This window comes from Tympanuchus pallidicinctus, unplaced genomic scaffold, assembly GCF_026119805.1.
Source record: "Tympanuchus pallidicinctus isolate F22 unplaced genomic scaffold, pur_lepc_1.0 scaffold5, whole genome shotgun sequence".
NCBI classification, from domain to species: Eukaryota; Metazoa; Chordata; class Aves; order Galliformes; family Phasianidae; genus Tympanuchus; species Tympanuchus pallidicinctus.
In genome coordinates, this window is record NW_026294769.1 from 69,131,314 (window position 1) to 69,146,350 (window position 15,037).

The 15,037-nt window shown below is 36.1% G+C and overlaps 1 protein-coding gene across 3 annotated transcripts in view; it reads right to left on the bottom strand.

The window, feature by feature from the left end:
* Window positions 1-6,251: 6,251 nt before the first annotated feature.
* ZFAT (zinc finger and AT-hook domain containing) overlaps window positions 6,252-15,037 on the bottom strand; it is an 85,181-nt gene continuing 76,395 nt past the window's right edge. For all 3 annotated transcript variants that reach the window (XM_052703569.1, XM_052703571.1, XM_052703568.1), the window contains one exon: window positions 6,252-7,481. In XM_052703569.1, coding sequence (XP_052559529.1) covers window positions 7,242-7,481 — 240 coding nt within the window. In that variant the 3' untranslated portion in view covers window positions 6,252-7,241. The remainder of the gene's footprint in view (window positions 7,482-15,037) is intronic.

Consider the following 15,037-nt stretch of genomic DNA (forward strand, 5'->3'; position numbering starts at 1 on the left):
AGAGAGGGACAGTGGGTCACATTTCCAATGTAGGTGATGTTATGGCAGCAGAAGGCCTATTGCCAGGAAAACTATTCTGTTCAGGAACACAGAACTCATTCATAATAGAAAAATCTCATTCATAATAGAAAAACACAAGCAATGCAGATCTCTAAAACATCTTACCATGATATTCCCAGCCTTAGCTATAGCAACGTACAGAGTATTATCTTATCCCCATTGCATCTTTTTCCACAAGTAATCACCACGGTTGATACCAGCAAAGTCTCAAAAGGGGTGGCCAGACTCAGTCACCCCTTGGGTCTGGCCCAGCAGCTCTGTGAACAGAGCGATCTGACAAAACCTTTAAGTATCATCCCAGGAACCATACAGCATTATAGGGGTTGAACAAGACCTCTGCAGTTCATCTCGTCATATCCCCCCTTCTTAACCAAGTTCCCTACTTGGCACCAACTTCCAAGCTTTGCCCATGCTCCCCTGTTCTGTCGCTGGGCACCACTGAAAAGACCCTGGCCCCATCCACTTGACTTCTGCCCTTCAGATATTTATATGCATTGATAAGATCTCCCCTCAGCTTTCTGTTCTCCATGCTGAACAGTCCCAGGTCTCTCACAGCCTATCCTCATCAAGCAGATGCTCCAGGCCCCTAACCATCTTTTTGGCCCTTCGCTGTGCTTTCTGAAGAAGTTCCCTGTCTCTTCTGAACTGTGCAGCCCAGAACTAGACATGATACTTCAGATGCGGCCTCACCAGAGCAGAGTACAGGGGGAAGGTCACCCCTCTCACCCTGCCAGCTACGCTCTTTTTAATGCACTTCAGGACACTGAACTGTAAATAGACATGACTTCACATGAAATTCATTATTTAAAGGTTTAAAATGCAACCTGAATCTGAATAGCTAAATTCAAACTTAAAACAGAATGCCACTGCCCAGGCTACTTTTATGGCAAAGGAACGATGGCTGTTTTTGCTGTTTGGATAAACTAACTGGGCCTTTGATCAAGGGATTAGAGGAATGTAACATGAAAAAAAAACAACCCTGCTCAATTCAAGAGTTAAAGAAAGTTGATAAATCATGTAGGCCTTTCTATATCACAGAATTATAATTTACTAATATTGCTAAGCATCAGTCATGTCTCTTACTTCTACTAAGCCATAAATAGGCAACTGCTGATGAAAAAACACACCACAAATTAAAATCAGCAATGACTTCTTTTTCCTTGAAATTCGGGTATGTACTACAAATACTGAGCTTTTACATGAGGAAAATTGGCAAGATGATCACAAATAAAGTTTCTTAATTTGGACTTCCATTCTTCCTCCTGTCTCAAGTTCTCACAATTGCACTAGGGTTATTTAGTTCCCACTTGGACTCCACTCACACTAATGAACAGCGCTCTGATGAGCAAAATATTATCTTATCTACTTATTTTTCCTCTAAAATTTCATTCTGGAGTTTGAATTGGTTGATACTAACATAAAATACCTTTGTACCAGATTTGAGATAAAAATAATAAATTAATAATGTATAGAGCCTGCTACCTTACACTTGCATCGTTACCAAAACTGTAAATCATATATTCAAAGAAAAAGTGCATCACAGAAGTTCTATCACAACAGCAAGTTTCACACTTATTTGCTAATGTATTTTTCAACTACTCTATAGATGATCTAAACTTAGGCTTCGTGTCAGTGTTTGAAATATCATTGTTTCAGTAAGAACTGACAAGTGATTTCGTTCCCAATGACATGGAGAATCTTGACTTGGGCCTTTCCTATTATATCATGATCTCTTTAACTTATTCAATTACCATTAGCTGATGGAAATACTCAATTATTTCCATTTGAGGATGGATTTGAATAAGTTATATAGCACCAAAGAAAACACCTGCACATGCTATTTTCAGTACCCGAAGTCCCTCCACCTTTCAGGTTCTAGAAACTATTTTCACTCCTAATACTAGTAGCAAAATAAATGCTCTCAAGACTAATGAAAAAGGGAAACCATTTCCAAAACAAATTGTAAAAATATTGACCAGCTCTATAATCTACCACAATATTTTGTCCTTTAATTCCTTGCTCTCCCATAAGGAATGTAATGGATGAGGTAGATTGTATAGCATCATATATCTCGCATATGCCTGTAAAATACACTTACACAGTATTTCATTTGGATGCAAGACATAAAATGATTCCTTATTTTCCTGAAGATAATATTCCTTGAAGAAATCATAACAAAACTTCTACAAATTTCTCCTGTTTGATTTCATTCCAAAGCACTAAAGATCTTCTCAGCCTTTTGAATTTACTGAGGCTGATGAAGTTACTTGCAGCTTTTCAGAAAAAATTCACAGCATTTGATAAATCAGGTTGACCTCTTGCAATGTTTTTATTATAATTTCCCTCCTTCATCCAGATTTAGCAAAGATGACTCTAACAATATTTTTACAGAACAGGTCATTCACAGCATTGTCAGAGCTGTTTATTTTCTGTTTTCATATTTTACTGGCAAGCACTACTCATTTCAAGTCCTGCACTGGATTGAAATGAAGAATAAGTGATTTAAGAATTAAAAAATAGAAGTTGCAATCTTGGTCTTATTTAAGATTCCATCAACACCCACCTCATCAATTACTACTCTCAATAGCATCCTAGTGAGGTGCAGCTCTGAGTATATAACATACGGGTCTTACATCATTTTGTTCTCCTTTGTAAAGCCCAGAAATCTTGAGGTAGAAGAGCAACCTTTGAGGTCAGCTGCCTTACTCACAGGTGCTCCATGAGAAAGACGTTCTGCTTCATGCAGGACTGAAAGGAATTATGTTTGCAAATGAACAAAGCAATTTATCCATTACTGTTTAGCAATAGAGGAACGTGTGTTGCTTCATGCCTCATCCATGTCAGCTGTGGAGAACACAACAAACTTGAACAGAGGATTTTGTTGGGTACCACAATGGCTCTGTAACTTCAACTGTCCTTTGAAATGTGTGGTACCACTTGTAATCACTAAAGCCCAGCACAGGTAAATTGAGAACAGGGATGCATGAAAGATCATACATCTAATTACCTGCATGTTACGAATTAAATCAGAGATGAATATGATGCTACATATTAATGGCATCAGTTTGATGCTCTCAGGATGTGCCAAAGTATAATTACGACTAAGTGCACGTGAAAGTCTTAAGAGATGAAAAGTTCTCATTACAAGGAGGAAAAAAAGGACAAATAGAGAAGCACTATTGATGGAAATGATGTCTGCTAATGATGTGAAAACTGGAAACTGAGAAGCTGTTAAGTACAGTACAACTCAGTAACCTCGTTGTGATCAAATTATAAAAGGGAACGGAACATCTGCAGTTTGTCAAGTTATGAGCAAAGACTGCAGTATTAGCATTACCTAAAGAAAGCACATTTTTAGCAGTGATATGGTCTGCAAATGAACTCACATCCTTCCCCATTTAACATTTCAGATGCAGCTCAAACATATCTCCAAAAAGCAGGAACTGCAATGTGGCATCCACAAAATAAACATAAAATAAAAACAATCACTGTGATTTTGTGTACAGCATCTGTTCTACTCTGCTTCACTGTGTGCACTCTGATAGCAATCATTATTTTCAGATGAAAAGAACTGCAAACCAAAAGTCAACATTCTTTTCAATTCATTACTAGTTGCATTGTCCTCAGTTGAACCCCACTGTTCTTACAGTAATAAGACTTGACATTTAAGTAGGGCTTAACAGCTTTTGAAGCATAAGGCTTTGATAGACCACTTCCCCTTTCATGAATGATGTAAATTAGAAAGACATTCTCCTGAATTGGTCAATCTTGAGTTTTCAATGTGCTTTTATTCTAAGAAATTGATTTTCAGAAGAGCTGAGTACTTAAATTTACTCACTGGGTCAGTTTTCATATCTTCATTAAACTCGCTGAAGCTTCAACAAGTGGTGCAGCAAATTATAAACCTCTTCTGTGGGCAAGCAGGAGGAGCTCAATCCAAAAATCAAATCCTGATTCTGCAGTTAAGTACAGAACCAAAAAGGTCCCTTCCATACCAAATTCTCTGTTCACTAAGAGTTCAAAACATTTCTTTGAACCACTGAATATCTGCAATATAATTTCTCTTTCTTTTCCTTCTGTGCTAATGGTATTTGCTTATTCTTGACATGCAAGTCAGTGGGGCTTTTTTTGGTTTGTTTGTTTTCTATTTGTTGAGCACACATCCAATCTGTGGTAGAACATACAGAAATGTAAAAGGATGCTTAATTGCCTTTCAGAAAGATTAAACTCCACGCTGAAGCGTCAAGATTCTGTATGTGAACTCAGAACTTTGTAACTTCAGAACATTATTCCAAAGTAATTTATTAAGACAATCTACACTGTAAAGAATCTCTGCTGCTTAGGTGATAAACAGAAGCAGACCTTCCCAAGCAAAAGAGCTGATTCTTACCTTCTTGGTAGTTTCAAATCCAAAAAACAGAAGTCAAATGAACAGCTGGGGCCTCTCAGAACAAGTGACTGGTATAAACAAAGTTCTGTTTTCCTTCTTTCAGTACCTTGCTTCTGAAAAACAGACAAATCTTCTGACATCCACTTTGTGAAGTGCAATGACCTACATTAAAGAGGAAGCACTAATCTCCTCAGGAATATTACAGTTGTTGCATATTCTAAAAATACGAAAATGTAATAATTATAGAGACAATAACTCAAGACACAGTACTCAACACAGCTCAAAATATTTCCTGTCTTAGAATCATGCGAAGATCTAGGTTGGAAAAGACCTTCAAGATCATCTATGTCCAACCACCACCTAACACTGCTCAGTCCACCACTAAATCCTGTCCCTTGGTGCCACATCTACACATCACTAGAATACCTACAGTATTATGGTGACTCCATCACTTCTCTGGGCAGCCTGTTCCAATGCTGGTTTCCAACCACTGCACTTCTGAGCAGATTTGGGGAAAATAATAACAACATCTAAGAAAGCACTTGAAAGTTATTCCTTAAATAAAAAGGTTATAGAAAATGAACACATTTTTATGCTTTATAATTGGAAATTCTACTGCCTATTTTCACATCTGAATTTATCTGTAATAGAACTCAAAATTTAGTGCAATATTCTGGAGGAAGAAATTTCAGTACATCAGGAAGTATGGTTTTCTAGTGCTGTTTACAAAAGGCAAATGAAGCCTTAAATTTTAGTGGGTATGCATGGCCATAACATACTAGAATTAAAATGAGAAAGATAAGAAAAATAAACCCATTTCTGTAAATACTGACATACTTCACATAAGGAGAATTACTGAATCTACCTGGAAATAATTTACTTCAGAATTTTTGAATGGTATGAACTAAAGTACTTTTACATTCTCCCTCCCCCCAGTTGGTAATACATTGCTGAATTTATTCAGAAAGGTTTTACATCAAAAACATAGTTGTTAATGCATATGATCAAGATGCTCTTCCAAATGTGAATTAATTACAAATTGGTTAATTTCAATAAATTCTAAGAAAACCTTTCCAGACTGTTTTATTCTCTTTCAGATAAGACTTATTTTTGCAATTCAACACTGCATTTAAACTTACAAAAACAAGTTTCTTCTGCAGATTCATCAAGTTGGCATATGTGGTGCATCATCTTCTATGTTACAATTATTACTGAACACTTTTCATCTAATCAAATTTGCTGAAGTCAACACTGACATGTAACCAATGCCAGACAGTTACAGCAATTGGCAAAATATATATATATACATCTTTGTCCTACAAATCTGACATCCCTGGTACATCTTACACACTTTCAAGATTTAAGCAGAAGAAATGCAGCAACCACTGAAGTTGAATTATTTTTACCTGAGTTAATTTTGAAGTATTTGGTCAGTTGTTTTCCACTAACAAATTTAAATTCCCTATCACCACACCACCAGAGTCAAGGGAGAATCTACCACAAATTGTCTGCACTCTAATTTTGTATGATGTGTAAAAAAACAGATTTACAAGAAATAGACAACCAACTCAATACATTACATGAATGTGTTTAAAAGCTTTTCTCTACTTCTTCACTCAGAATGCCCATAGATAAGTTCAATTACATAGATAATTCCTGCAAGACTTCATTACATTACCTTCCTGATTAGAAACTACTACTAACTGGACAGATAATTTGCCAGAAACATTAAAAAAAAAAAAAAAAAAAGCATTCTTTAATTAGCTGTGAAAAGGAAGTAAACACTTAAGTAATTAGTGCATTAAATGAAAACATGACAATTTTATTATTAATTAGTAACTTTTATAACTCAAGTTTAAAAATATTGAATCAAACAATTCGAATTCACAAAGAGAAGTCTGGAACTATATACACTTATAATTAAGAATATCTAAATTTTTGCCAGTATTTACTTATTTTTTGTACAAGTTCTTTCACACAGCCATATTTACAAACATCTTTTTAAAACATATGAACAGACATATTTTATAGCATTTACAAATAATTTGGATGTTTTTTTTTAAACCAGAATACATTGCGTTGACAAACATTTGGTTTCATCATGTAGTACTGAACAGTTCTTTATTCAGTGGGATGGAAAGAGTTATCATTATCCAAGTATCTAAAAAATAATTGGCACCGAGAATTATCATATATGGCTTTAAATATCTCCCTAACAATCAACTCACAAGTAGAAATTAAAATCTACCTGTGGTATATTTCTAAATCTTGAGTCTTTGAATGAGTGAGGTCTACAAATCTGCACACACATTCTAAGCATATATTCAGAAATAAGAAGTCCTACTAATTCTTCCTAAAACAAAACAAAAACAAACAAACAAAAAAAAACACCAAAAAACCCTGTTTCCATTGAAGTCAAGCACGAACTTAAGGACGGACGGAGGGACTTTTCTAGACAATCTGCTGCTTTGATGGATGTTTTTTTTATTGTGGTCTATAACAAATTTGAGAAAACAATATTTTGAAGATTTTGAAGTAATGATATGAGGTCTTAGATGGAGAAGAATAATTTTTTTTTCTCACAAAAGGAACTTCTTTCAGGAAAAAGAAAGTCCAAGGTAGTTTTGTACTGAAAGTTGCTGACACAGTCCAACCAGCCATATCTGTAAAAAGGTTTTACCTCATAAATAAACTAAAAATCTGTCTGCTTGCTTGTTTTTGTTGTGTTAGGAAAAGAATTACAAGTTTTGGCTTTGGCAAATAAGTAGCCATCCCATTTAAATACCATTCTTTAGAGCTCCTGCACGGATTGTTCCACAGTCTGTTCTTCTACAGACTGCATCGCTTCCTGAACATAAACTATGAATTCTGAAGCTTCTCCACCCTGTGTGTAGACAGTCACTGTCTCAATTCCCTCCACTTCATCTGATGAGACTACCAGGTGATGCTGTTCAGACAGCTCCACTGAGGCCTGCTGCAGAGTCTCCTGAATCATCAAAGTGTGATTGGCTGATTGCTCCTCTTCTTTTACCTAGGAAGAAATTGAAGTGTTTACAGAAGTTTCACCTTTCCAATAAATAATTGCTACTGTGATGATTAATGCAAATACAACACAGAAATCAGAAACTTTTGAAAGCTTTACACAAAACTTGTAGCAATTAATTTTAATAAGTGTTTAGACAGACAAAATACTGAAAGCAGTAAACCATCATTGCAGTTACACCCATGGAGAACTACAAGATTATAGGAACCCATGTCTCTTGAAACAGTTTTAATCTCTCACCCGTAATTCACTCAAAACTGCCCTTATTTAAATAAACCAAAAAAGTAAACAGCTCCTCCACTAACAATAACATGAGAATCCATCCAAAGCCACATTAAAAGACGTATACAGTCATCACAGAATGGCTTGGGTTGATAGGGATCTTAAAAGATCATCCTGGACCCAACCCCCCTGCTATGGGCACCAACACACCACAGAACAATTCTCACTCTTTTTTTTTTTTTTTTAAACCAATAGATTGTTGCTCATTGAGGTAAAATAAGTAAACAAACAAACAAAGAAAGTCATTCTAAACTTCAAGAACAGTCATTGTAACCAAAACATAATGGACTAATTAATTAGAAAACTGTGAAATTTAAGATTGACTGAAATGCACCCATACACCTGTTTATGAGGCAGCAATTTTTACATTATTGAAAGAATACTGATAGTAGCAACTGAAAATTGCTTTTAATAAGCATTCTACTTTTTGACAAAAAAGGAAGATTCTGGTATTAAATTTAAAAGAACTCCACTATTTGTAAATTATACTGAGACTACAGTACTCAGTAGAATTCAAGATCAAAATCTAGCTCTTCACTAGATCCGTACAGCCCATCAATGCGTAGTGTTCCAGGCCAGTAACAACACACTGCATTCTAAGTTATGAGGAGGAAATTGATTCTAACACATACTAATTATAACATTATTTTGGAGACAGAATGGGATAGCAATTTTTACATGCACAAAATACATGCAAAGGCATCTGTTAGGTGTTTTCAGCATAACACCACTCCCCTTGTTCACTGACGAGGGCTGTTTTATTTGCTGGAATATAAATGCCAATCCACTTGTATTTGCAACATGCAGTTAATTAGATCTTCTCTTCCTTTCCTATTTGGAAAATGGGTAGTTCTTGCTAAGGCCTATTTCTTTTTCATTTAGGCTTATAAAATGCTTTATAAAATGAACTTCCAGAGATAAATGATGTTTGTCACTGCAAGAAGGTAATCGACTGAATCTCTAGGAGCAATCTCTACAGAAATACCTTTTTCACATCATCAAATGGATCTATAAATCACCAACTTATATATAAATCATAAACTATATATATATATATCACTAACAACAGAGCATGAACACAGAACTGTGGCTCACTTACATACTTTGGCAGAAAGCAAAACTTGATGGCATTTCTAATAGTCACACAAAGTGAAATATGAAGAGAACACAGGATCAATCAGTTTACTAGATCAGTTTACTAGATTTCAGTGTAACCCTTGTACCTCAGAGCAGTGTATGTTGTGCTCCTGGCAGCAATGAAGTCATAAGAGATTTTAAAAAATAAGTATGATAGATTGCACTCTTTGTGGAGTCCTCTAAATTACGTATATTTACATCTGTAATATACATTTTTATTTTTTTTTTTTAAATTAGAAACTATTCAAAAGTTCTCCACTTCTCCTTTGTACTACATTGATTTCTAAGCAGTAGTATTAGAACAATGGACTCCAAGGAATTCTACGGAAGTTCAGTATTGGTGCTTAGGAGGAGAGTGGGAACAGCAGGGAGAACAGCAGTGAAGTGTTTAAGCATGTGCCAAACTCCTTAGAGACTGGCAAGAAGAAATTCTGTATGCCCATTTCTTGGTTCTCTTTTTTAGATTTTTAGTTATTTATTTACTTATTACACTCCCCCAAGCAACCATTCCCATTTTCGTATATTGACTTTTCTGCAGTTTTTTTTCTTCCATGTTTTAAGTATCTGACAGATCAGGAAGATTTCAGACACAAACAGACCCCGCAGGACTTCGTATCACTTTGAACTTTCACTCAATTCATCAAGCTTTACAAGGCTTTTTCTCAAACAATAACAAATATGTTCAGGTGTTAAATTATTCAGAGGTCCAAGTACATCTGTGGTACTGATGAAATATAAGTGGATCTTAACTGGTAAAAGATCAAACTTCTAAAGAGAATCTTACCAATGCCATTTGCCTTACCTCAACAGCACAATTACAGCTACTGATGCTGACTCTGGCTTTATTGCACAGCATTCAGGTTATAGGGATGAAGATATGTGATAAGGATAAAGTCCATTCCATGTTCTGCATCTTTTACCAAGCATACCTGAACCTTTTAATTGCAATTTATTTTAAACAGCTCCAGCAGTCGTTAAGGTTCCATGTCTAACAAAGTTGTGTGATGTAGAATGCTTTGTCTTGACGTAAGAAAATTTGCACCCACCTCCAGAAAAACAAATATATGGTATTGCAAAAAAAGGATATCCCTAAAGTTACCTTTTACATTTTGAGCTCCTGTTCAAAATGCAACAAACTAAACCATGAAAAGAAACATAACACTTTCCTTCTCCTGATACTCCTATATACCTTTTTCAACAAAAACAACCACTCTAGCTGCTGCTTAAACACTAAAAATTTTGTGAATTCAGACAGCACTCCCTTTCTGTAACTGTTTCATTCCCTTTCCTGAGGCTACCTGCTCCAGTGGTAGCTCCTGCTTGAAATGTAAGGCTCCACACAACATCTACAACATCTGATCTAAGATCAGAACAGGTGGACCAACGTCTAATCGCCAATGGAGCTGGATGGAAAGCTGCAGTTAAAAATGTCAGGAAATTATAATCTCATATCTTGTTCTTATGTCAGCCTACAGATAGAGTCCTTGATGCTATTGATCTTCAAAAACAGATCGAGGTGTCTAAAAGTTGGCTTTTTAATTATGTAGTGCACAGTCACTTCTCTGGTATTAGTGCATGATACATAATCCTCTGATACGCCTCAGGCCAGAAAAATTACACTACTTTGCTAAGAGCTGCAGGAATGCACAACACAGTCTGAAAAAGATCTTGTATGGTCTCAATTTAGTCACTCTCAATCAGAACTATAAATAATTTTAAAAATAGTTCTGTGAGTGTACACAAATAATGAACAAAGGAAGACAAAGCACAGTTGACATGAAAATGAAATGAAACTAGAATCTCATTCAATTAAATAACAACAATCTAATACTCGTTTTGAAATTAAAATGGCCAATAAAGAAATTTCACTTAACCTTCCCATCTACCTTTATCAATACAGATTTGTGCCCTTGTCAAGCAAGGTAAAGAAGACTAATGTCCTTATTTTTTGTGTTTCTAGCTTCCAGTATCTTTTTTGGACAGTTATCTGTAATCCTTTTAGTTTGACAAATTACCACTTTACTTCGGATATTTACATTTTAAATCAGTTCAATGTTTACATGCTTCTGCTTGGTTCCTGTTAGGTAGTTCTACAGGGAATAATCTCAAAATAATTTATATCCCTCAAACCGATGAAACAGTGGGACAGCTGCCATAAGAATGAATGAAGTTACTACACTCCATTCTTTTTATTGGCAACTGAAATCTCTGGAAGAGTAGCATCCACGACCTCTTTTCTGTTCAAGAGCCAGATGATAAGCATCTGACTGCATATACTGCACTAGAGAATGGCAGAAAGGATCTGAAGCCACACAGCTGGTATACTAAATCAATTCAGTACCTGCATAAATATTCTTCACTGGCTTAAAGTGCTTCCTCATATAAGCTGATGGATCCTCTGCCCCCATGTCTTTATAAAAAGATCAAGATTTCTAAATTATCTCAAGTTCTAAATGCAAATATCTGAGGACTATCTAAATGACAAAAAAATGGATACATCTAGAGGAACTTCTTCCTATAAAACAAATCAAGTAATTTATATTTTAAGATATATTAACTCAAGCCATTAATATGCCAAAATAAACTTCTTCCTTACTGTAAAAAAAGGGAAAAAAGGAAATACATAAACTGCCAAAGCTGCTTTCTTATGTTATAGCTCATAGAAATAATGAGCATTTACATTTTTCTTTGCAGTCAGTAGGAATTCCAGATTCACATATTTAAAACAGCCTTGCTGAGCTAGACTCAAAATCCTCTGCAGAATCTACATTTTGGACTGAATGCTGCCTTTCAGGTTACCATGAAGAAGAAAAGTTAAACAGACGCTGCAGGAATTCAGAATCTTACACTAGGTTACAGATGACTCTATTTATATTGTAAGAAACCACAGTAAGCAAACATACAAGTTATGAACTGAAAATCTGAAAACAAAAAGTGAATATAAGCATTCTAGATCATAGAGAGCACCTGGCTATGTGATGCCCAGCTTACGCTGCTGCCTGCTGGACTGCCTCTACCATTTCGTTCGGTGCCATTTGAATAATCTGAACTCTCTCTGTTGTGGTTTACACACAGACACGTTGTGTGAAAAACACACAGATGCACAGAAAAACAGTGTAATTTGATCGTCTATATAGAATCTCTATAGAGAGGTAGAAAACAAAGACAATCTGGTGAACACTCATTTCAGAATAACAGAAAAATTCAACACACAAGACTCAAGATGCATAAAATTAAAAATGCAAAGTGGCAAATAGATCTTCATACTGGTGAAGTAGATTTTTAAGAAGCTTCATCCATTGGCTGGTCAAACTAACTCTGACAAAGAGACTGTGATTGGCAACATCTCTTGTCTAGCAGAATGCATTATCACCAGATTTTCCTCTGAAGAAATAAGGCAACACTCCACAATTTCAAGAGTTCTAACAGAGAGCATTTATGTTGACAAGAGATTTTATTCGTATGTTATGCAGATGACAAGAACTTCACAGAACCTAAGAAAATGGGGACATCTGCCCACAACAACACTTTTATTTGCTGGCATCCCTGAGATAAAGAATAAATTGCTCCACGTGCTAAAGGAACGTCAGTCTTGGTAATCAACACATATATAACTCTATGTATTAACAAAAGTTCAGGAAGAACAGTGTAACAAGGATCAAGTAGGTACAAATCATAGCCAGATTAAAATATGAGTGTTTGTGAAGTGTAACATGCAGTACCTGTTGACATGACAGCCATAGTAATATTATTAGATGCTTATTTTTGAAGATGTGTTATGCTATAAAATTCTGTCCTGTGATCATCTGCAAGCTGATATGTAATCCTTGCTATGCATTACTTCTGCTGTCACTTTGAAAAAATGTGGCTGTTGCCATGGTAGGATTTTACCACAGCCTGAAGAGATCACAGAATGAAATGATGAAAGGAACTAAAACGAAGTACGAAATGCATGAAAAACCAGTGTTTTCCTAAGCTTGATAAAGATATGTCTGGCTAGTGAAACAATTCATACACTTGCTCTTGAGATCAAGGAATTTAGAAGTCCAGGCTGAAAACATACTACTGTGCTTTTCAGGAACAGAGCTGAATTCCAAGCTGCAGAGGTACTAAGATCACTCTTGTCTGTTGTTTTTGAATGGGAGAAAAAGAGAAAGTGAGCCAATAGCTGCTCTTCATTGTTAGTATTAGTATAGTGAGTTGGACCAGGATCTGAACTCTATCAGGTATTCTAAGTGCAAAAAGTATTTCACATCCAAAGGTCTCATAATTTCAACATAAAACATGAAACAGTAAGCAGACAAAAGGAGATGGATAAGCACAATATAAACATGACAGTGGTATCCTCAGGATTGGACATTAGGAAAAAATTCTCTGAAAGAGATGTCAGGTGCTGGAACAGGGTCCCAGGGAGGTGGTGGAGTCACTTTCCCTGGAGGGGTTCAAGAAACGTGTTGATGTGTCCCTGAGGGGGGGGTGGTTTACTGGGAAAAATTGGTGATAGGTGCAGTTGGACTGGATGATCTTGGAGGTCTTTCCAACCTTGGTGATTCTGTGATTCTACCTTCACATAACAGGCAGCAATGTCAACACACCAACAGCCTAACCATAGATAACTGGTGGTGTTGTACTTTTGAAGACAATGAGGTACAAGTTGCTCTTCGTTAAGAATCCACATAACTAAGGACAGCCACAGAATTGTAGAGGTTGGAAGGGAACCTCTGCAAGTCATTCAACCCAACCACCCGCTGAAGGAGGTTCCCTACAGTATGCTGCAAAGGAAAGCATCCAGGTATGTTTAGAACCACTCTAGAGGAGACTCTACAACTTCTCTGCGCAGCCTGTTCCAGTGCTCTGTAACAACTCTCAAAGTAAAGAGGTTATTTGTCATGTTCAGCTGAAACTTCCTGAGTTCCAGTTTGGTAGCCACCAAAAAGATCCTGGCTCCATCCACCTGACTTCCCTCCTTTCAATACTTATATGCATTGATAAGATCTCCTCAGCCTTCTCCACACTGAACAGTCTCGGGTTTCTCAGCCTATCCTCAAAGAGAGATGCTCCAGGTCCCTAACCATCTTTTTGGCCCTCTGCTGTACTCTCTGAAGAAATTCCCTATCTTTTGTTAATGGTGGAGCCCAGAACTGGACATAATACTCTAGATGTGGCCTCACCAGGGCAGAGTACAGAGGGAAAAGAATCTCAACCTGCTGGCCATGCTCTTCTAATGCACCCCAGGGTACCACCGACTTTCCTGGACATAATATGGAAGGCATTAAGAAAGTTATTTAGAAAAAGTATTGAATAATTAAATCTTCACAGTAGTAAAGTAGAAATCAAAATCTTTCAAATTTCAAAAGTAGAAATCAAAATCTTAACAGCTAATGAGAGATGGGCCACTAAATGAGAAAGCAGTAAAAAGTTAATGAGTCAAATGGCTGTATATTACTTAGGAAGTGAAGCTCTGAATCTTCAAGTAAATCTTTCACATGCCTCTGTACCATAAGAAAGACTGCAGAAAAACATTCTGTTTGCAGTGGTCATTCAGGTATAATTGTCATGGAGAATTAGGGATTTGAAGAGGTGAAAATACTTTGGGAATAGGTTAGTTGGATTTTGGAGTGGGAAGTGATTTGGTTTTGTTAGAGAGAACAAAGAGTACTGCTCTGCTCAAGCAGTTTTCTGTGTACAAGGCAGGCAGGATTTGCTTTGAATAAAAAGGGATTTCAGTAACTTACTCATACAGGATAAATAATACCGAGGACAAGATTTAAAGCTTTACATAATCATCTGCTGATGAGTTTCTCATATCAGAACAATAACTTCTGTGCTAATAAAAATACTCAAAACATATTTCAGGTCTAAAGACAAGCAAATTAACAACACATTTGTTTACTAATATCTACATAAAAACAGGAACTATTGGTAACGTAAACACATAACATGCAACCAAACTTAGCTGAGTTCTACAGTATAGTGATCTACAAGTTTGACTGAAACTAGAAATCCAAAAATCCACTGCTCTGCTCATTAAATTGAGGCAAAAATATAAAACTAGATTTGGATAAAGAATTCTACATGGTTTCTATCTTTGGTTTCAAAAAGATTTTACAAAAATAATACACCCT